Here is a 23,195-nt window from a genome sequence, read left to right as displayed (position 1 = left end):
TACAGATTCCTGACCTCTTGTCCTCTGGTGTTGTCTTATCAGTTTTTCCCCCTGTGACTGTGTTGATTTCCTCAGGCAGTCTCATCACCAAAAGCTGCACAGATGGGTTGGCAAATGTTAATTGCATCTATTATGTAGATAATTCCATAAGGCCTAGGAGCAGATTTAGACCATTTTATCCATCGAATCTGCTCTGCCATCCAGTCATAACTGATTTATTATTCCTCTCTACCCCACTCTCCTGTCTTCACCCCATAACCTTTGACATCCTTACTAATCAAGGACCTGTCAACCTCTGCTTTAAATGTACCCAATGTCTTGGATTCCACAACTGTCTGTGACATTGAATTCCGCAGATTCATCACCCTTTGGCTGAAGATATTCCTCCTAATTTCTGTTCCAAAGGGATGTCCTTCTATTCTGAGGCTGTGTCCTTTTGTCCTACCCTCTCCAACTATTGGAAGCATCCACTTCATGTCCAATCTATCTAAGCCCTTCATTTTTCAATAGGGTTCAGCGAGATCCCTTTCATTCTTCTAAATTCTAGCTCAAGACCCAAGGCCATCAAATGCTCCTCATTTATTAACCCATTCATTACCAGGATCATTCTCCTGAACCTCCTATGAACCCATAATCATAGATTACAGTGCAAAGTTGAGGGAGAATAACATGAGATTAGTGAAGGATTTGTCTGTTTCAATGACTATCATCCAGTAGCACTTACATCTACACTGATGAGGTACTTTCAGAGGTTGGTGATGAAACATATCAATTCCTGCTTGAGAAATGACTTGGATCTGTTGCAGTTTGCCTACTGGCACAACAGGTCAATAGCAGATTCATTGGCTCTTCACTTAATCCTGGAGCATCTGGACAGCAAAGATGCACACATCAGGATGCTGTTTATCGATTACAGCTCAGCATTCAATACTGTTAACTCCTTAAAAATTAATCAATAAGCTTCAAGACCTTGGCCTCAATACCTCAACGATTTCCTCACTTGCAGTCAGTTTGGATTGGCAACAACAATCTCCATCAGCACAGGTCCACCACGAGCCTGTCTGCTTAGCCCCCTGCTCTACTCGCTTTATACTTAAGACTGAGGCCAAGCACAGCTTCAGTGCAGTTTTTAAGTTTCCTGATGACACCATTATCGTTGGCTGAATCAAAGGTGGTGCTGAATCGGCATTGTGGCTGAGTGGTCCCTCAACAACAACCTTTCAATCAATGTCAGCCAGACCAGGGACCTGATCGTTGACTTCAGGAGGAGGAAACTGGAGGTCCATGAGCCAGTTCTCATTGGCATATGAGAGGTGGAGAGGGTCAGCTGCTTTAAGTTCCTTGGTGTTGTCATTTCAGAGGATTTCTCCTGGGCCTAGCATGCAGGTGCAATTGCAAAGAAAGCACCACTGCACCTTTACTTCATTGCTGAACACGTCCTTACCTTAGAACTACCTAGTCTTAACCATAGCCCCTAGGGGCTTCCTTAGAAGCCTGTGAAAATTTGGCATAAAATCTAAAACTTTGACAAACTTTTATCTGTTGATGTGTGATGGAGAGTATATTGACTGGTTGCATCACAGCTTGAGATGGAAACACCAATGCCCCTGAACAGAAAATCAGAATTAGAACCAGAATCATAATGCTGTGCCTGGACTTCAACACTATAATTCCTTCCGGACTTGACAGGAAGCTGAGAAAGCTCGGTCTGCGTCCCGCCTTGTGCAGCTGGATTCTAGACTTCTGATCGGATCACCGACAGGTGGTAAGGATGGGCTCCCTCACCTCTGCCCCTCTGACCCAAGGTTGTGTCTTGAGTCCCCTCCTCTACTCCCTTTACGTCCACGACTGTGCTGCCACACACAGTTCCAATATGCCGATCAGATGACATGACATAGATCGGCCTTATTTCTAGCAGTGATGACACTGCCTACAGAGGAGAGGTTGACGCCCTGATACAGTGTTGCCAAGATAACAACCTCTCCCTCAATGTCTAAAAAGCAAGAGAGCTGATTGTGGATTACGGCAGGAATGGAGACAGGCTTGCCCTAATCAGCATCAATGGGACTGCAGATGAGAGGGTGAGTAGTTTCAAGTTCCTTGGTATACACATCACTGAAGATCTCACCTGGACTGTACGCATGGGCTGTGTGGCAAAAAAAGCACAATAGTGTCTCTTCCACCTCAGGTAATTGGAGAAGTTTAGCATGGGCCCCCAAATCCTCAAGATATTCTACAAGGGCACCATTGAGAGCATCCTGACTGGCTATATCACTGCCTGGTATGGGAACTGCACCAGCCTTGATCGCTGGGCACTGCAGAGAGTGGTATAGACAGTCCAGCTCATCTGTGGATGTGAACGTCCCTCCATTGAGGTCATCTACAACAGCAGGTGCAGAAAGAAGACCTGGAAGATCATCAGGAACACCAGTCACCTCCAACTATAAACTATTTCAGCTGCTTCTGTCTGGCAAATGCTACCGCAGCATTAAAGCCAGGATCTACAGGCTACGGGACAGCTTCTTTCTACAAACAATTAGACTTTTAAATTCTTGTCTATACATTGTGATGGAGTCATAACACAAAGATTTTTTCTTCCTCACATCATGGGACAGATGTAAGATTTAAATATGTTCAGATAAATTCAGATTCAAATTGTATTATCACCGGCATGTGTTGTGAAATTTGTTAACTTAGCAGCAGCAGTTCAATGAAATACATGACAATATAGAAAGAAAATATAAGTAAATCAATTATAGTAAGTATATACATGTATATTAAATAGATTTAAAATAGTGCAAAAACAGAAATGATATATTAAAAAAATGAGGTAGTGTTCATGGGTTCAGTGTCCATTTAGCAATCATATGCCAGAGGCGAAGAAGCTGTTCCTGAATTGCTGAGTGTGTCTCTTCAGGCTTCTGTACCTCCTTCCTGATGGTTGCAATGAGAAGAGGGCACGTCCTGGGTGTTGGTGGTCCTTAACAACGGACGTCGCCTTTCTGAGGCACTGCTCCTTGAGCAGAGGCTAGTACCTAAGATCGAGCTGCCTGCTTTTACAACTCCTGTAGCTTTTTCCGATCATGTGCAGTAGCCCCTCCATACTAGATAGTGATGCAGCCAGTTAGATTGCTCTCCACGGTACATCTGTAGAAATTTGTACTTAATTTAAGTGACAAACCAAATCTCTTCAAACTCATAATGAAATATAGCCTCTGTCTTGCATTCTTTATAGCTGCATCAATATGTTAGGATCGGGTTAGGTCCTCAAAGATCTTGACACCCAGGATATTGAAATTGCTCACTCTCTCTACTTCTGATCCCTCTATGAGGATTGGTTCATGTTTCCCCATCTTACCTTTCTGGAAGTCCACAATCAGCTCTTTTGTCTTACTGACATCGAGTGCAAGGTTGTTGCTTCAACACCACTCAACTAGCTGGTACACCCTCTCATCTCCATCTGAGATTCTACCAACAATGGTTGTATCATCAGCAAACTTGTAGATGGTATTTGAGCTATGCCTAGCCACACAGTCATGGGTATAGAGTGAGTAGAGCAATGGGCCAGGCACACACCCCTGAGGTGCGCCATTGCTAATTATCAGCGACGAGGAGATATTATCACCAATCCGCACAGTTTGTGGGTCCAATTGCAGAGGGAGGTACAGGGACCCAGGTTATGTCGCTTATTGATCTTACAAAAAATAAGATCCTATAAAAGATGGTGGGTCAGCCCAGTCCATTACAGTAAAGCCCTCACCACCACTGAGCACGTCGATATGGAGTACTGTCATAGGAAAGCATCATCCATAATCAAGGACTCTAACAACACAGGTCATGCTCTCTTCTCAGTGCTGCCATCAGGAAATAGGTACAGGAGCCTCAGGACTCACATCACTAGGTTCAGGAACAGTTATTACCTCTCACTCATCAGGCTTGTGAACTAGAGGGGATAATTTCAATTGCCCCATCACTGAACTGTTCCCACAACATATGGCATGGACAAACTACCTTTTGAAGGATTTTCCATTCAGAACACAGCTCTTCTGGGGCTCTTCATCTCATGTTCTCAAATTTTCTTTCTATCTATCTGTCTATTTTTTCTTTTTTTCTTTCATATCTGCTCATTTTAATACAATTTGTTTTAAATGTATAAATACAATGTATACTGCCCATTGGCTGTTTGTCCAACCTGTTGGGTGGTGGTTTTTCATTGTTTCTGTTATGTTCTTGGACTTACTGAGAATGCCCGCAAGAAAGTGAATCTCAGGGTGTGTAGTGAGATACATGTACTTTGATAATCAATTTACTTTGAACTTTGACTGTGTGTTTGGCGGTCAACACATACAGAGTGGGTAAAAGGGCCTGATTTTGTGCTGTATGATGGTATAACATCCCGTTTTTGCCTCATTAACTGACATTACTTCCTTGCCCTTCATTGCATCGACAATAACATTGTATTTTTTGCTTCTTGAGGTATAATCATTTCAATCTAGCCCTGGTCATCAGCCTGCTGATCGGTCCGGTTGGACGTTTGATCTGGTCTTTTGGGCATTCTCTCCCTCCCTACCAACCCATATGTCTGTGGGATGTGGAGGAAACCAGAGCACTTGGAGGAAACTCATACAGTCATGGATGACTCCTTACTGACAGTGGCAGTATTGAACCTAGTTCACTGGTGCTTAAAGCGTTATGCTAACTGTTACACTACTGAGCCCCCCTCAAGAAGCTGTCCTAGAGCCTAGTGCTATGTGCTTTCTCCTGTCCAATGAAAGAGGGAGAAAAGAGTCCAGGGTGGGTGAGATTTTTGATTATGCTGCTCTACAAGGATGTTGCCATCCTCCTGAAGCCGCTTTTCTTCATGAGGGAAATCCGTATTGTTAATAGCCTAATAGTCGTAGTGTCATAATTGGCCAGCATGTGCCTGTGTATGTGAATGATGATTCACATACACAGGGACTGATGTTCTTATTGTGTTTTTGTACAGGGTAGGGTGATTGCGGCGGGGGGGATTGATGTTCTTGTTGTGTTTTTTATGCGAGGGAGGTGAATTTGGGGGCTGGTGTTCTTGTTAAGTTTCATGCGGGGGGTGGTTTGGTTGCTGATGTTCTTTTCGTGTTTTGTGCAGGGAAATGGGGGAGGTGTGGGTTTGCTGTTTCTCTTTGAACTTACTTCCGTGATTTTTCTTTGTTTTGTGGCTATCTGGGGAAGAAGAATCTCAGAGTTGTATATCGATAAAAAATGAACCATTGAACCTTTGAACAAGAATCCACGTATCCTACTGTTTGTTACAAGTTCTGAGCTCACTCAGAGAGTTGAACTGCATGTGATGAGAATGTACACTACTGAGGGATGCAGATAATGTTGGATGCATTCCTCATTAACATTGTGATCTTACTTCATAATCTTTTATGTGCTACTATATTACGTGTTTAATATGCAGCGCACCAGTTCAGGCCTTAGGGATGTCAACTAACGTGGTGATGTACATCCACGGGAGTGGAAAGAGCTCAGTTTTAATAGAAGTCATAAAATGCATTAATTATAGTAACTTATTCCAATTCAGCCTAGTTCATCGTCATATACTCCAGGGAGCAATGAAATTCATTGCTCGTGCGAGACACTTAGAGTACAGAGTTGACCTGGCAATGACGAATTGAACAATAAACGCAACACAACAGAATTAAACAGAATTTAACGATGGCAGTGCAGTCTGAAGTATTGCAAAACAGAAACACTGACTTGACAATCTCAGAATAACCAAGAGGGTCGTATAATTTGGCAACACCACCAGGAAGGGGATGTGAAGGAGGTGATTGATTTAGAAGTCTGATAGCCACAGGGAAAAAGCTGTTCTTGGGTCTGCTCATTCCTGTTCCTCATCCAAGAAAATAGAAAATCTTTTATCATGCCTTCCACATTCTTATTTAGGTGGCTGATATGAATGACAGACAGCATTGGCCCCTGCACCTACCCATGAAGTACACCTCTAGTCACGAGCCTCTAGTCTCCATTTTCACCATCAAGCCAGTCTTCCAGACCAGCAAACATTGAAACTTGACCAAAGGTCTCACTGGAATCTAGAGACCACAACTACTGTCCTGTCATAGTCATAGAAAAGTACAGCATAGAAACAGGTGTTTCAGACCATCTAGTCCATGCAAAACTGCCTACTGTCATCGACTTACACTGGGACCATAGCCCTCCATACCCCTACCATCCATGTACCTATCCCAACTCCTCATAAATTTTGAAATCATGCTTATAGGTGCCACTTGTGCTGGCAGCTCGTTACCCACTCTCACAATCCTCAGAGTGAAGAGGTTTCCCCTCATGTTCCCCTTAAAATTTTCACCTTTCACCCTTAACCAATGACCTCTGGTTGTTGTCCCACCCAATCTTGGTGGAGAAAGCCTGCTTGCATTTTCCTTACTTACTTCCTTCGTCACATCATCAGAAGACTCAGTCTGGCCCACAATACATGATCTCCCATGAACTGAGCCATGCTGCCTATCCGTAATCAACCATTTTCTCAGATGCATGTGCACCAGCTCTGTCCTATGTGTGTCTATAGACAGTGTAGTTAAATCCTAACTGGTTTCCAAAATGACCCAGCAAGCTACTCGATTTGTAATTAAACCTGGTATGCCAGTAACATCCACATTCCATGGTAAAATGGAAACATGTCTGCTCAGCTGTTTGGCATTTCTCTTTGGAGCGAAGGTGGATGAGGCATGAGTTGACAGAGATGTACAAGATGATAAATGGTATAGATTGAATGGACAGCCAGAGACTTTTTCCTCGTTTCCTAGGGTGGAAATGGCTAACATCAGGGGCCATAACTTTAAGGTGATTGGAGGAAAGTATCGGGGAGGTGTCAGTGGTTTTTTTTTAACATGGACATTGAGAGTATGTGGAACACACTATGAGGAGTTGTGGTAGAAGCAAGTACATTAGGGACATTTAAGAAAGTTTTCGATTGGCACATGGATGATAGAAAAGTAGAGGGTTGTGTGGGAAGGAGGGGTTAGATTGATCTTAGAGTAGGTTAAAAAGTAAGCACAACATCATGCGCTGAAGGGCTTGTACTGCCTGTACTGTTGTTTATTTTTTTTATAGAGATGCAGCGTAGAATAGGCCCTTATGGCCCTTCAAGGCATGCTGCCCATCAATCCCTAATTTAATCCTAGCTTAATCATGGGACAATGTACCAATTAACCTACCGAACGGTATGTTTTTGGATGGTGGGAGGAAACCAGAGCTCCCGGAGGAATCTCACGTGGTCATGGGGAGAGTGTACAAGCTTCTTATAGACAGCAGCAGGAATTGAACCTGGGTTGCTGGTATTGTAAAGCAGGGGTCCCCAGCCTTCTTTGCATTGCGGACCGGTTTAATATTGATAATATTCTTGCGGACTGGCCGACCCTGGCGGGGGGAGAGGGTGGGGGTAGGGTTGCCAACGGACAAGAGTAGCAGTCAAATGCGTTATTTACCCAGAAGGACTACAATGGCCATGAAGCCTTGCGCGGGCACCAGTGCACATGTGTGTTGTGACCTGCCGATTCCCGCCCCGCCCGCCCCAGCAAATCCTTTTTGGCGATTCTGTTCGGGGTGGGGGGTGTTAATCACTACTCTAATATAGGCGTTAAGTGGGTAATACACTCAATTTTGTTTCTAATAGGGTTTATCTAACGAATTTAATATTAAACACACAGCACATATTTTCCTCACATGAGTATAGTGATAAGTCAATTATCAGGAGAGGACAGGGGAGCTTGAAGTAAGTGTTGAACGAACTTCCAGTAGAAGCGATAGAGGCAGGTTCGATATTATCATTTAAAAAAAATGGGATAGGTATATGGACAGGAAAGGAATGGAAGGTTATTAGCTGTGTGCAGGTCGGCGGGACTAGGTGAGAGTAGTGTTCGGCACGGACTAGATGACCTGTTTCCGTGCTGTAATTGTTATAGGGTCACTTATAAGTCAATAGCATCATAACATTTTAAGTAACATTTGGATATTAAACACACAACACATATTTCCCCCGTATGAACATATAAAATCATTGCAACGCACTAATATCGCTGAATCAGTGGGAGCCCTGGGCTTGTTTCCCTGCAACAACACCGTCCTATCGAGGAGTGATGGGAGACATCGATACTCGAAGGGGGTTCCTTATGTCCAGTCTATTCCGCAGTTTACATAGAAACATAGAAACATAGAAAATAGGTGCAGGAGTAGGCCATTCGGCCCTTTGAGCCTGCACCGCCATTTATTATGATCATGGCTGATCATCCAACTCAGAACACCGCCCCAGCCTTCCCTCCATACCCCCTGAACCCCGTAGCCATAAGGGCCATATCTAACTCCCTCTTAAATATAGCCAATGAACTGGCCTCAACTGTTTCCTGTGGCAGAGAATTCCACAGATTCACCACTCTCTGTGTGAAGAAGTTTTTCCTAATCTCGGTCCTAAAAGACTTCCCCTCTATCCTCAGACTGTGACCCCTCGTTCTGGACTTCCCCAACATCGGGAACAATCTTCCTGCATCTAGCCTGTCCAATCCCTTTAGGATCTTATACGTTTCAATCAGATCCCCCCTCAATCTTCTAAATTCCAACGAGTACAAGCCCAGTTCATCCATTTTTTCTTCATATGAAAGTCCTGCCATCCCAGGAATCAATCTGGTGAACCTTCTCTGTACTCCTTCTATGGCAAGGATGTCTTTCCTCAGATTAGGGGACCAAAACTGCACACAATACTCCAGGTGTGGTCTCACCAAGGCCTTGTACAACTGCAGTAGTACCTCCCTGCTCCTGTACTCAAATCCTCTCGCTATAAATGCCAGCATACCATTCGCCTTTTTCACCGCCTGCTGTACCTGCATGCCCACTTTCAATGACTGGTGTATAATGACACCCAGGTCTCGTTGCACCTCCCCTTTTCCTAATCGGCCACCATTCAGATAATAATCTTTTTTCCTTTTTTTGCCACCAAAGTGGATAACTTCACATTTATCCACATTAAATTGCATCTGCCATGAATTTGCCCACTCACCCAACCTATCCAAGTCACCCTGCATCCTCTTAGCATCCTCCTCACAGCTAACACTGCCACCCAGCTTCGTGTCATCCGCAAACTTGGAGATGCTGCATTTAATTCCCTCATCCAAGTCATTAATATATATTGTAAACAACTGGGGTCCCAGCACTGAGCCTTGCGGTACCCCACTAGTCACCGCCTGCCATTCTGAAAAGGTCCCGTTTATTCCCACTCTTTGCTTCCTGTCTGCTAACCAACTCTCCACCCACACCAATACCTTACCCCCAATACCGTGTGCTTTAAGTTTGCACACTAATCTCCTGTGTGGGACCTTGTCAAAAGCCTTCTGAAAATCCAAATATACCACATCCACTGGTTCTCCCCTATCCACTCTACTAGTTACATCCTCAAAAAATTCTATGAGATTCGTCAGACATGATTTTCCTTTCACAAATCCATGCTGACTTTGTCCGATCATTTCACCGCTTTCCGATTGTGCCGTTATCACAGCCTTGATAACTGACTCCAGCAGTTTCCCCACCACCGACGTTAGGCTAACCGGTCTATAATTCCCCGGTTTCTCTCTCCCTCCTTTTTTAAAAAGTGGAGTTATATTAGCCACCCTCCAATCCTCAGGAACTAGTCCAGAATCTAACGAGTTTTGAAAAATTATCACTAATGCATCCACTATTTCTTGGGCTACTTCCTTAAGCACCCTGGGATGCAGACCATCTGGCCCTGGGGATTTATCTGCCTTCAATCCCTTCAATTTACCTAACACCACTTCCCTACTAACATGTATTTCGCTCAGTTCCTCCATCTCACTGGACCCTCTGTCCCCTACTATCTCTGGAAGATTATTTATGTCCTCCTTAGTGAAGACAGAACCAAAGTAATTATTCAATTGGTCTGCCATGTCCTTGCTCCCCATAATCAATTCACCTGTTTCTGTCTGCAGGGGACCTACATTTGTCTTTACCAGTCTTTTCCTTTTTACATATCTATAAAAGCTTTTACAGTCCGTTTTTATGTTGCCTGCCAGTTTTATCTCATAATCTTTTTTCCCCTTCCTAATTAAGCCCTTTGTCCTCCTCTGCTGAACTCTGAATTTCTCCCAGTCCTCAGGTGAGCCACTTTCTCTGGCTAATTTGTATGCTGCTTCTTTGGAATTGATACTATCCCTAATTTCTTTTGTCAGCCACGAGTGCACTACCTTCCTTGATTTATTCTTTAGCCAAACTGGGATGAACATTTGTTGCAGTTCATCCATGCAACCTTTAAATGCTTGCCATTGCATATCCACCGTCATTCCTTTAAGTGTCATTTGCCAGTCTATCTTAGCTAATTCATGTCTCATACCTTCAAAGTTACCCCTCTTTAAGTTCAGAACCTTTGTTTCTGAATTAACTATGTCACTCTCCATCTTAATGAAGAATTCCACCATATTATGGTCACTCTTACCCAAGGGGCCTCTCACGACAAGATTGCTAATTAACCCTTCCTCATTGCTCAAAACCCAGTCCAGAATAGCCTGCTCTCTAGTTGGTTCCTCGACATGTTGGTTCAAAAAACCATCCCGCATACATTCCAAGAAATCCTCTTCCTCAGCACCTTTACCAATTTGGTTCACCCAATCTACATGTAGATTGAAGTCACCCATTATAACTGCTGTTCCTTTACTGCACACATTTCTAATTTCCTGTTTAATACCATCTCCGACCTCACTACTACTGTTAGGTGGCCTGTACACAACTCCCACCAGCGTCTTCTGCCCCTTAGTGTTACGCAGCTCTACCCATATCGATTCTACATCTTCCCGGCTTATGTCCTTCCTTTTTATTGCGTTAATCTCTTCTTTAACCAGCAACGCCACCCCACCTCCCCTTCCTTCATGTCTATCCCTCCTGAATATTGAATATCCCTGAACGTTGAGCTCCTATCCCTGGTCACCCTGGAGCCATGTCTCTGTGATCCCAACTATATCATAATCATTAATAACAATCTGCACTTTCAATTCATCCACCTTATTACGAATGCTCCTTGCATTGACACACAAAGCCTTCAGGCGCTCTTTTACAACTCTCTTAGCCCTTATACAGTTATGCTGAAAAGTGGCCCTTTTTTATGCTTGCCCTGGATTTGTTGGCCTGCCACTTTTACTTTTCTCCATAGTACTTTTTGTTTCTACCCTCACTTTACACCCCTCTGCCTCTCTGCACTGGTTCCCATCCCTCTGTAGTGAACTAACCTCCTCACGCCTAGCCTCTTTAATTTGACTCCCACCCCCCAACCATTCTAGTTTAAAGTCACCTCAGTAGCCCCCGCTAATCTCCCTGCCGGGATATTGGTCCCCCTAGGATTCAAGTGCAACCCGTCCTTTTTGTACAGGTCACGCCTGCGCCAAAAGAGGTCCCAATGATCCAAAAACTTGAATCCCTGCCCCCTGCTCCAATCCCTCAGCCACGCATTTATCCTCCACCTCATCGCATTCCTACTCTCACTGTCGCGTGGCACAGGCAGTAATCCCGAGATTACTACCTTTGCGGTCCTTTTTCTCAACTCCCTTCCTAGCTCCCTATATTCTCCTTTCAGGACCTCATCCCTTTTCCTACCTATGTCATTGGTACCTATATGTACCACAACCTCTGGCTCCTCACCCTCCCACTTCAGGATATCTTGGACACGATCAGAAATATCCCGGAACCTGGCACCAAGGAGGCAAACTACCATCCGGGTCTCTGGACTGCGTCCACAGAATCGCCTATCTGACCCCCTTACTATCGCGTCCCCTATCACAACTGCCCTCCTCTTCCTTGCCCTACCCTTCTGAGCTACAGGGCCGGACTCTTTAGTTTTCGTTGCATTCATTGCAGAAAACTCCACTTCGCAGAAAAACGTTGAAAATGGGAGCACGTATTCAGTGCTTTTGTGGCTATCTCAGGATATTTAGCCTTGACTTTGATCCAGAATGCCGACAGAGATGTTATGTCAAACATACTTTTCAGCCCGTCGTCATCTGCAAGCTCGAGGAGTTGATCTCCTTCCCACTCTGACACGGATGACGTGCGGGTAATGACCTCGCGTGCGTAATGACTGATCAGTGGCCGTGACAGGGAATGAGGAAAGGTGCAGCTGACTCATATCGCCGAATCATATCGCTTCCTCGCGGCCCAGTAGTGCATGCTCTGTGGCCCGGTGGGGACCGCTGTTGTAAAGCATTGTGCTAATGAGCCACCCGATGGATGTTTTATGCTCTCTGTTAGATGTTTTATGCTTGATGTTCTTTTTGCAAGAGATAGGCTGTTAAGCATCACAGATATTGATTCTTTCATTATTGATGTCTATTCTTAAAGAACAAGAAAGAATCAGGAAACCCTCCATCTCTGCATTTCTCTTTCTTACTGTGAGCTGCTTTATAATTGAGTTCTTTCAACAGTTATTGAACATCATTCTTGATATCTCTGTATGTGTTAAGTGTCAGATTTTGTTTGATTAAACACCTAAAAAGTGACTAGAATGTTATTTGAAGGTGCAAATGTGTGTTTTTGTTGGAAGATTCACAATCAAAGTAAAGTTTATTATCACTGACATATGCTGCGAAATTTGTGGTTTGTGGCAACAATAACATGCAGTATATAAAAAAATGACTAAGTTACAATAAGAAATATATGAATATAATAACTTATGCAGAAAGAGAGCAAACTAGTGAGGGTAGAGCTCGTGGGTTCATAAACTGTTCAGAAATCTGACGGCAGAGAGGAGGAAGTAGTTCTTTAAGTGTTGTGTTTTCTAAGGCTCCTGTGCCTCACTCCTGATGGCAGCAATGAGAAGAGGGCATGCCCTGGCTGCTGGAGGTCCTGAAAGATGGATGTTGCCTTTTTGAAGCATCAGCTTTTCAAAGTTCAAAGTAAATTTAATTATCTAAATACATTTCTGTCACCAAATACAATCCTGAAATTCACTTTCCTGTGAGCATACTAGGTTAATCTATAGAATAGTAACTATAGCAGGATCAATAAAAGATCAGCCAGTGTGTAGAAGACCACAAACTGTGCAAATGAAAATATAAATAAATAACAACAAAAAGTGAGGAAACAAAATAATGAGATAAAGAGTCCTTAAAGTGAGATCACTGGTTGTGGCAACATTTCAATGAGGGGCAAGTGAGTGTAGTTATCCCCTTCTATTCAAGAGCTAGCTGGTTGAGGGGTAGTAACTATTCTTAAACCTCTGGAGCAAGTCTTGAGGCTCTTGGACCTTCTCGCTGATAGCAGCAGTGAGAACAGAGCATGACTTGGGTGGTGGGGATCTCTGACGATGGATGCTGCTTTCCTGTGACTAGCGTTTCATGTAGATGTGCTCAGAGATTGGAAGGGCTTTACCCATGATGCACTGGCTTGAATCCACTACCTTTTGAATGATTTTCCATTCAAAAGCATTGCTGTTTCCCTACCAGGCTGTGTTGCAGCCAGCCAATATGCTCTCCACTGCACATATGTAGAAGTTTGTCAAAGTATTGGGTGTCATGCCAAATCTCTGCAGATTCCTAAGGAAGTAGTGACCTTCTTTGCAATTGCACTTATGTACTGGGTCCAGAACAGGCCCTCTGAAATTGTAACGCCCAGGAATTTAGGGTGGTTAACCCTCTCCACATCTGATCCTCCAATGAGGACTGTCTCCTGGATCTCTGGTTTCCCTATGCTGAAGTCTATAAACAGTTCCTTGGTCTTGCTGACATTGGTGGTGTCATCGGGGGAGGGGGTGGTAATGGTAGAAGTTTGAAATGACAAAATCCAACAGCAGAGGAGGCATTTGTCTCCTCATATGCATGCCCATCAAATATGGACTAATACTTTCTGCTCTTGATTTGTATTCTTATAGGTTGATGCTCGTGAAGGGCTCAATTTACTGTTATACTATATTGTATTTGTAATAAGATGTGAAAGGCAAAACAATGCCATGGAACTCATGCAAGAAATAGAATGCCAGTCATTCATTAATTAAGGTTAAGGTGAGGAAGCAGTGACTGAATAAAAATTCCCTAAAGCGAAATGTATTTCACTCCGTGTTAGGCTTCTGCATTGAAGAACCAATTAATTTCTCTCTCATGACATTGCCACAGGTTGCAAGCTTGTTCCATGATCCCAGTATTGGCAATGCAATCCACATTGTGTTGGTGAGACTCATTTTACTGGAAGAAGAAGAGGTACTTGTATTCTTACTTAAATTTTTGTTCATTTCAACTATTTATTTAATCAAATTAGGTTTTTTAAATAAATGTGTGTAGTTTTTAAAAATAACTTTAAATCAATGATTTATTTATGTTTGAGTTAAACTCAAAGGAATGATTATTAATTATCTGTCTTTTTTTTAATGTAATCTCTTTTGGATGCTGTAAGCTTTGACATTTTATTGAGGATCGTATTTCTAAATATGTTTTTCTCAGTTCTGAATTATTATGTTTTTTATGTTTTAGAGATACAGGTTTTTTAAAATTTAAAGGTACAGCCTTTTGGGGCCAATGAGCTGGTGTTGCCCGGTTACATCCATGTGACCAATTAACCCACCCATCCGTACATCAAGGGGGACGTGAGGGTCAGGTTTTACTCAGATAGTCATAGATGCCTGGAGTGTGCTGCCTGGTATGGTGGTAGAGGCAAATCTATTAGAAGCTCTAAAGAGATGTTTGGATAGGCACATGGATATAAGAAAGATGGAGGGATATGGACATGGTGTAGGTAGGAGGGATTCGTATTTGGGTATTATTGATTTGCTTTTTAGCTAGTTCAGCACAACATTGTGGGCTGAATGGCCTGCTCATGTGCTATACTGTTCTATGTTCTATGTCTTTGGAGTGTGGGAGGAGAGTGGAGCACCTGGAGAAAGCCCACGCGGTCACAGGGAGGACGTACAAAAACTTTTTACATACGGAGGTGGAATTGAAGCTGGTTCTTTAGTGCTGTAATAGCATTACACTCACCACTACTTAATTGTACTGCCACTCTATTGTTAATTAAAAATCATTTTCTTCTCAATAATGCTACTCCAAGGAATCTATATCTAATGTGCCCCTGATATGTCCTGCTGAAGGGTTTGGGCCTGAAATGTCGACTGTGCTTTTTTCCTAGATACTGCCGGGCCTGCTGAATTCCTCTAGTATTTTGTGTGTGTTGCTTGGATTTCCAACATTTGTAGATTTTCTTTTGTTTGTGATCGGATGACCTTGATATTTTGCTTGTTTCTGAATGCTATGGTCAAAAACACATGGAAGGCTTGCCAGCTGTCATATGGTATATGATAAGCAAAACAGGAAATCAGAATAATATTTGAAGAATATGACCATAAGACCAGAAGATATAGGAACAGAATTAGGCCATTTGGCCCAACAAGTCTGTTCCACCACTTCATCATGGCTGATCTATTTCCCTCTCTGCCCCAATCTCCTGCCTCTCCCCATATTCCATTGTGCCCTGACTAATCAAGCATCTATCAAAGTCTGCCTTAAGTATACCCAATGACTTGGCGTCCACAGTCAGCTGTGAATGAATTTCACAGATTCACCGTTCTCTAGCTAAAGAAATTCCTCCTAATCGCTGTTCTAAAGGGATGCCCTTGTATTTTGAGGCTGTGCCCCAGACTCTCCAACTATCACTCCATTCTGAGTGGATGCCCTTCTATTCTGAGGCTGTGTATCAAACAAATTGTTATAAATATTTTCATTAACTTGAAATAAATTAAGCATATATTTATAACAAATCAACCAGTCTACAATGCAGCAAGTTTTATGCACTTTCTAAAAGCAATGGTCAATTTCATAATTTTACAGTAGTGAGAAATCTGAAGAAATCTATCTATAAAATTTCCATTTGTGCAATGCACAAAATGGTCTGTGCAACAAACTACCCTTAGCCAAATCTGAAAACACACATTCTAGTCGTCACGGGCAGTACATTACATTTATACCTCAATGTGTTTCCATGGTTAGAACTGGAGTGTAATCAAACAAATCATTAAGTTAGTTTCCAGCTGCTTAAATGTCAGTCCCTTATGGGATTAATTCTGGGAGTGAGTGGAAGCTGAATGGGAAGAATCCCAGCTTTAATTGGAACTTCAGGAATGGTATAAAGGCAGTGATAATAAAATAATATCTGATTAGTCACCACTTAAGCTAATGTTGAATTAATGTTTCTTCTCGCTGTGGTTTTACTAGAACATAGAACAGTGCAGCACATCTGAGATGCTGTACTGACCTATATAAACCTACTGCATAATTAATCCAACACTTTCCTCCTCCTAAGCACATAATCTTCCATTTTACTTTCATCCATTTGCCTATTTAAGAGTCCTTTACATGTCTGTAAAGCATTTGCCTCTACCACCGCACCTGACTGTGTTTCATACTCCAACCACCCTCTATGTAAAAAACCTGCCTCTGACACTCCTCCTAAACCTTCCTCCATTCACCTTAAAAAGATTAGATTAGATTAGATTATGAGGACACTCGCTGCAAACGGTAGAAGAGAGAAACTCTCCCTGCCATGATCCTCCAGCGCTGCAAACTTGCCGATGCAGCATCCTGGAAGCACCCGACCACAGCCGACTCCGAGTCCGTCCGAAAACTTTGCGCCTCCGACCAGCCCTCTGACACCAAGCACGGAGCACCATCTCTGCCGAGCGCTCTGCCCTGGCCGCTAAGCAACAAACAAAGCCGAGGACTCAGGGCATTCCCCTCTGGAGATTCTGGATCACACAGTAGCAGCAGCAGCAGCGAAACAGGCATTTCAGAAGTTTCTCCAGATGTTCCTCTATACTCTCATGGAGGACATAATGTATCTGAGCCATTGAGCATGAGTGAGTGGGGCAACATCTCTCCATTTAAGAAGGACTACACGTCTGGCCAAAAGAGAGGCAAAAGACAATGTACGACGTTTAGCTGGACTCAGGTGCGTGTCAACTTCTCCCGAGGTGCCGAAAAGAGTAATCAGAGAGTTAGGTTCCAAACAGCAATTAAGTATATGGGATAAAGTTAAAAGGACATCTCTCCAGAATTTCTCCAAGCTAGGACAAGCCCAGTACAAATGAATAAGGGAAGCCTCACCCCCTTTACACTCGTCGCAATAGGGACGAATATCAGGATAGAACCGTGATAATTTAGACATATCAGCCCTGTGTACAACCTTGAACTGTAAAAGGCAGTGGCGAGCACGTAAAGAAGTTGAATTAACTGACTTGAGAATTGAATCCCAAACCTTGTCGGACAGAGGAAAATTTAAATCATGCTCCCAAGCAGTTTTAATTTTGTCAAAGGGGGCTCGCCTCAAAATCGCTAACATATTTCGAATAGTAGATATTAAACCTTTACCCAGTGGGTTTATATGAAGAAACAAGTCCACAACATTTTATCGGATACCTCAGGAAAGTTTGGTATTAAACGGTTGATAAAGTGTCTAATTTGGGGATATCTGAAGAAATGAGTGTTGGATAGGTTGAACTTTACAGACAGTTGTTCAAAAGTTGCAAAACAATTGCCTGTGAAAAGATCTTCAAAGCACGCAGTGCCCTTTCTGTGCCAGTCTCGAAATGTGAAATCCTGCATAGAAGACCGAAAAAGATGATATGTAGAATAGGACTAGAGAGAGAGAGAGAAACCGTGAAGACCATTATGTTTTCTGAACTGAGCCCACATTCTCAGAGTGTGTCTGATGACAGGATTGACAACTGATTTAGGCAGATGGCAAGGAAGTGCAGCTCCAAGAAGTGCAGGAATGGTGAGATTCTTATAAGAGTTCAACTCCATTGCCATGCATATTGGGCAGTTAGACTGATTATAAAAGTAAGACCAAAAGATAAGACAACGTATGTTGGCTGCCCAGTGATATAAACAAAAATTGGGCAAAGCCATACCACCTACCCTTTTAGGTTTTTGAAGGTGAGCTTTATTTAGTCTGGGATGTTTGCCCTTCCATAGATAGGACAGAATAATAGAATCTAATGAGTCAGAAAAAGCTTTAGAAATAAAAATCGGTAAAGATTGAAATAAGTATAAAAATTTAGGAAGGATATACATTTTAACAACATTAATTCGACCTATCATAGACATAAGACAGGGGTGACCACTGTACTGGACTCTTGTTTTGTATGGTTTAAAAGATTAGTGAAATTTTCTTCAAAAAGACGCTTATAATTCCTTGTTACTGTAATGCCAAGGTAAGTAAATTGATTATTTACTACTTTAAAAGGGAGGTTATGAAATTCTAATATTTGTGCTTCTCTGTTTATTGGAAAGAGTTCACTCTTACGTAAATTAAGCTTGTATCTGGAAAGCTGGCTAAATTTGTTAAGAAGTGAAAACATTGGGGATAAGGAGGTAGTCGGATTTGATATAAAAAGTAAAAGTTCATCAGCATAAAGAAAGACTTCGTGCTCAACACCCCCCCCTCCAAATCCCCGTCAATTCAGCACAGCTACGAAATGCAATCGCCAGTGGCTCTATGGCCAGATCAAAAAGTAAGGGACTTAAATGGCACCCTTGCCGGGTGCCACGTTTAAGGTTGAATGGCTGGGATTGCTGAGAGTTGGTCAAGACAGAAGCAGTGGGGTGTGAATATAACAATTTAATCCATGTAATAAAACTTTGTCCAAAATCAAATTTTTCTAAAACCCTAAAAAGATAATACCACTCCACACGATCAAATGCTTTCTCCGCGTCTAGAGAAATAACACATTCAGGAATCCCAGCTGAAGGTGAGTATAAGATATTAAATAGATGCTGTATATTAAAAAAAAGGAGATGATTTTTAATAAAATCAGTTTGGTCTTCAGAAATAATTAAGGGTAGAATGTTCTCCAATCTAGGGGCCAAAACTTTAGCCAAAATTTTAACATCAACATTTAGCAAAGAAATTGGCCTGTAAGAAGAACACTCTGATGGATCTTTGCCTTTTTTCGCTAAAAGAATGATACATGCCTCATTAAATGATGCTGGCAACTTACCTTGTTTAAATGAGTCGGATAAAACTAAAATTAGTTGAGGTGAAAGCAGTGAGGAAAGAAGTTAGGTCCAGGAGACTTACCAGACTGCAGTACAGAAATAGCTGAGGATATTTTCTCTAAGGATAATGGCTCATTCAGTTTTGCTTTGAGATCAGGAGAAAGCATAGGAATGTTTAAACTATTTGAAAAATGCTCAACAGAAATATTATCATTTAAAGTTTCAGAAGTATAGAGTCGAGAATAGTAATTCTTGAACGTGTCATTAATTTCAGAATAATTCAAGATAATGTTCCCATTTCCCATTCGAATTTTTGTAATATGTTGTTTAACTTTACAGCGTCTTACTTGGTTAACTAAAAATTTACCAGATTTATCACCGTGGATATAAAACCGGCTCTTACTTTCCAAAGGTTGGCATTCAATTGGGTGAATGGAAATAAGGTTAAATTTAGTTTGAAGTTCCACTCGTTTCTTATACAACTCCTGATTTTTGGTCTGGGCATATAGTTGGTCTGTTGCTTTAATTTGATTGACCAGATCTAATCGCTCTTTATGGATCTTTCTTTTCAAATTCACAGTATATGAAATTATTTGACCCCTTAGATATGCTTTCATAGTGTCCCAAACAACCTGTCTTGAGGTTCCAGATGACGTGTTAGTATTTAAAGAAAAAAGTTATCTGGTCCTCCATAAATTTTACAAAATCATTATCCGACAACGGGGTCGGATTAAAATGCCAATGCTTATTCATTTGGGGGAAACCAGGAAGAATTTTTGGCAGGGTGACTGGGGCGTGATCTGACATCAATATACTCTGATAGTCACAAGAGCGAACAGATGGAATCAGCTGATTATCAATTAAAAAATAATCAATTCTAGTAAGAGTGTGATGGACATGTGAAAAAAAAGAGTAATCTCTCTCATTTGGATGGAGAAAATGCCATACATCGGAGATGACATAATTGGAAAGGAAAGACTGAATTGATAAAGCAGATTTATTTTGGTAGTCTAGGAATAGAGGACGATCGATCCAAAACTGGATTAAAACAATTAAAATCACCGCCCAATATGAGAGAATATGAACTCAGCTCAGGCAATAAAGAGAAAAAATGATCAAAAAACTCCACATCATCTGAATTGGGAGCGTGTAAGTTAGCCAAGACTGCTGGTGTGTTGTATAATTTCCCCGAGACAATAATAAAATGACCATTTGTATCGGATACTTTGTTATAAAGCTCAAAGGGAACATCTTGATTTATAAGAATTGAGACCCCCCCCGACTTTATCCTAAAAAGTAGAATGCAAGTGTTGCCCCACCCATCTTGACATGAGGCGAGAGTTATCAGAACTGCAGATGTATGTTTCTTGCAAAAAAGCAATTGCTGTATTAAGCTGTTTAAGATGTGAAAACACCTTCCTTCTTTTAATGGGATGGTTCAATCTCTTAACATTCCAGCTTACAAAATTCAACGGACTAACCATTGTCCTTTTAAAAAAAAGGTAGAGGATATTAGGCAAAAGCATTAACAGAAATTTGAGTAACAGCTCTCGGCCAAAAGTATCAGACAAGAAAAACAGGACAGAAATATGTCCTGAATAATACAAGTATCTAAAGGTTCTATGAATAATATTGGCATTTGAGTTCCCTCCCCCCCTCACACCCCATAACAAGAGAGCTACTGAAAAGCAGCAGCAAGCTCTTAAAAAAAAGTTACCCCATAATCCAACTTCCTGTCTCTTAACATTGTCATCAGCTCCATCTTTTATCAATTAAAAAACAGAAAACTTTTAGCACTACAAACTAAAGTTATACATAGTGAAAAGAAAAACCATAATTTGTTAAGCTTAACTCAAGGTAATAAACCAAAAAAAGATGTGAACTAGTATTTAAGAAAAAAATATAAAAACAAGTAGCCAGACTTTACCTAGTGACCTACCTGCGAGAAACTATGAAAAAAAATTTACTGACTTAAGAAAGAAAGATCAGGAAAAAAAAGTACTTCTCCACCAGTATAAATAATCAAACTGAATCTGAGGGACTTGAAGTAACAGGGAGGCTATCGATAAATTTCTGAGCTTCTGTAGCCGAGTTCAACCACTTTTTGCCTCCACTAGTAAGAGATATTTGGAGGCGAGCTGGAAATCGAAGGGAAGGCCTGAATCCACGATTATATAGTTCTTCCATGACTCCTTTATACTCGGCTCACAGACTCAGGACTTGGTGAGCATAGTCCTTGACAACACAAATTGATTGAACCTTGTATTCCAACTTCCCTCTCCGACGGGCTTCTTTAACCGAGAGATCTTTAATCTGGTAGCCATGAAAACGAATAACTACAGGGGCTGGCCTGTGCCCCAGCTCCGGCTTAGGTGCTAAGGTACGATGAGCTCTGTCTATCTCGGGCGGGGTCGAAAGTATGTCGTTCCCAAAAATCTCACATAGCAAAGTGGAGAAAAATTCAGCGGGGGATCCACTTTCGATAGACTCTGGCAAGCCGAGAATACGTAGCTTTTGACATCTGCTCCGACTTTCTAGGTTGGTAACTTTGGACACAAGCTTGCTGTTATGATCGCTCAAGCTGGAACAAACGTTTTCCAACTCTTTAAAACGGCAGTCTAAATCATCCATGGCAAACTTGAGATGTGATAAACGTTGGGCATGATCCTCCACCTTGGATTTAATCTGATCCAATTTCAATTCCAACGAACTGAAGGAAGACTTAGATTCAGTAATTATATCCTGTTGATGCTGTTCTAATATCAAGATAATGTTTTTGCCCGAGAAGCCGGCCACTGGAACTTCTTTTTTCCCCGATTTGGTAGTCTTTGAAGCCAGTGTAAAACAGGCGTGTTCGCAGGCAGGAGGGAGAATAAAAAGTTTAACAGTTCAGAGTTAAAAAAGTAGGGAGAGAAGGAGTGCAGAGATTAGAAGTAGAATGGAGCGATAGCTTTTAGCGGCTAAACCATCGCCATCTTGACCGGAAGTCCAGTTGTGGTTTGTTAAAGATTAAAGGTGGGCTTTAATTGTCACAGGCGCATTAGGCACATCCACACACACACACACACACACACACACACACACACACACACACACACACACAGAGTGAAATGTGTAATTTTGCTTTGACGATCACCACAATCCAAGGATGAGCTGAGGGCAGCCCACATGTGTCGTTATGGATTCTGGCAATAACGTAGCATGACCAGGATTTATTAACCTTAATCTGTACATATTTGGAATCTGGGAGGAAACCGAAGCACCTGGAAGAAAAACATATGGTCATGGGGAGAACATACAGACTCCTTTTAGATTGTGATGGGGATCGAACTCTCATCTTAAAGTTGGAGCTGTAAAGCATTACGCAAACCACTGTGCCAACCTCTACACTCTCTTGCTATTCAGTGATAATTAAACTGAGCGTGAATGCAGTTCTTGGTGGGTTAGATCATGCTGGCAAAATAGACTCAGCTATTTCTAAACCCAGTTCCCTTTTGCACAGGTAATGCTTGCCCAGCGTCAGTTGTGCTGGTAATTATGTACCAGGAGGCCCAAGACACTACAGGTTCCAGAATGTAGAGGAAGAAGCAAACTGCTGGAGGGAGCTCAGTGAATTCAGCAGCATCGGTGGAGGAGAGGAAGACCCTGAGCAAGATTAGGAGTTCAGAGGGAGGGTAGCTGGTTTAGAGAGACGAGGAAGAGTAGCCTGATACGGTGGACTGAGGAGTGAGAATTGAATGGTCAGTGAGGCCAAACTGGGGCAGTGGAGAGGTGGAGCTGGAAGATGGAGGCGTGCAGGGGATCCTTTGAAACAGACAAGGACAAGAAGCGAAAATGGAGATGAGGGAGGTGAGTGTGAATTTGGGGTGAACTGTTGGAGGGCAATAAGTACAGATACAATGTCTACAAGTGCTGGAATCTGAAATGTAGAAGGTGATCATAGAAAACTTTCGTGGAGAGCTGAAGGAGAGATCCTAAATGCAGGAAATTCTGCAGGTTCTGGAGATCTTGAACAACATACACAAAATGCTGGATGAACTCAGCAGGTCTGGAAGCATCTATACCAGGGGTTCCCAACCTGGGCTCCACAGGGCTTAATGTTATAGGTTCATGGCATATAAAAAGTTGGGAGCCCCTGATCTATGGAGAAGAATAAAGAGT

The 23,195-nt window shown here is 42.2% G+C and overlaps 1 protein-coding gene across 2 annotated transcripts in view; it reads left to right on the top strand.

Annotated features, from left to right (window-relative positions):
* Positions 1–23,195, top strand: part of LOC140194909 (A disintegrin and metalloproteinase with thrombospondin motifs 12-like) — a 688,485-nt gene that overhangs the window by 230,616 nt on the left and 434,674 nt on the right. For both annotated transcript variants that reach the window (XM_072252276.1, XM_072252277.1), the window contains exon 5: positions 14,166–14,249. In XM_072252276.1, the coding sequence (XP_072108377.1) occupies positions 14,166–14,249 (84 nt within the window). The remainder of the gene's footprint in view (positions 1–14,165; positions 14,250–23,195) is intronic.

Source organism: Mobula birostris, chromosome 3, assembly GCF_030028105.1.
Source record: "Mobula birostris isolate sMobBir1 chromosome 3, sMobBir1.hap1, whole genome shotgun sequence".
Classification (NCBI taxonomy): Eukaryota; Metazoa; Chordata; class Chondrichthyes; order Myliobatiformes; family Myliobatidae; genus Mobula; species Mobula birostris.
Note: the sequence above shows the minus strand (reverse complement) of the source record. Positions and strands in the feature narration are given on the sequence as shown.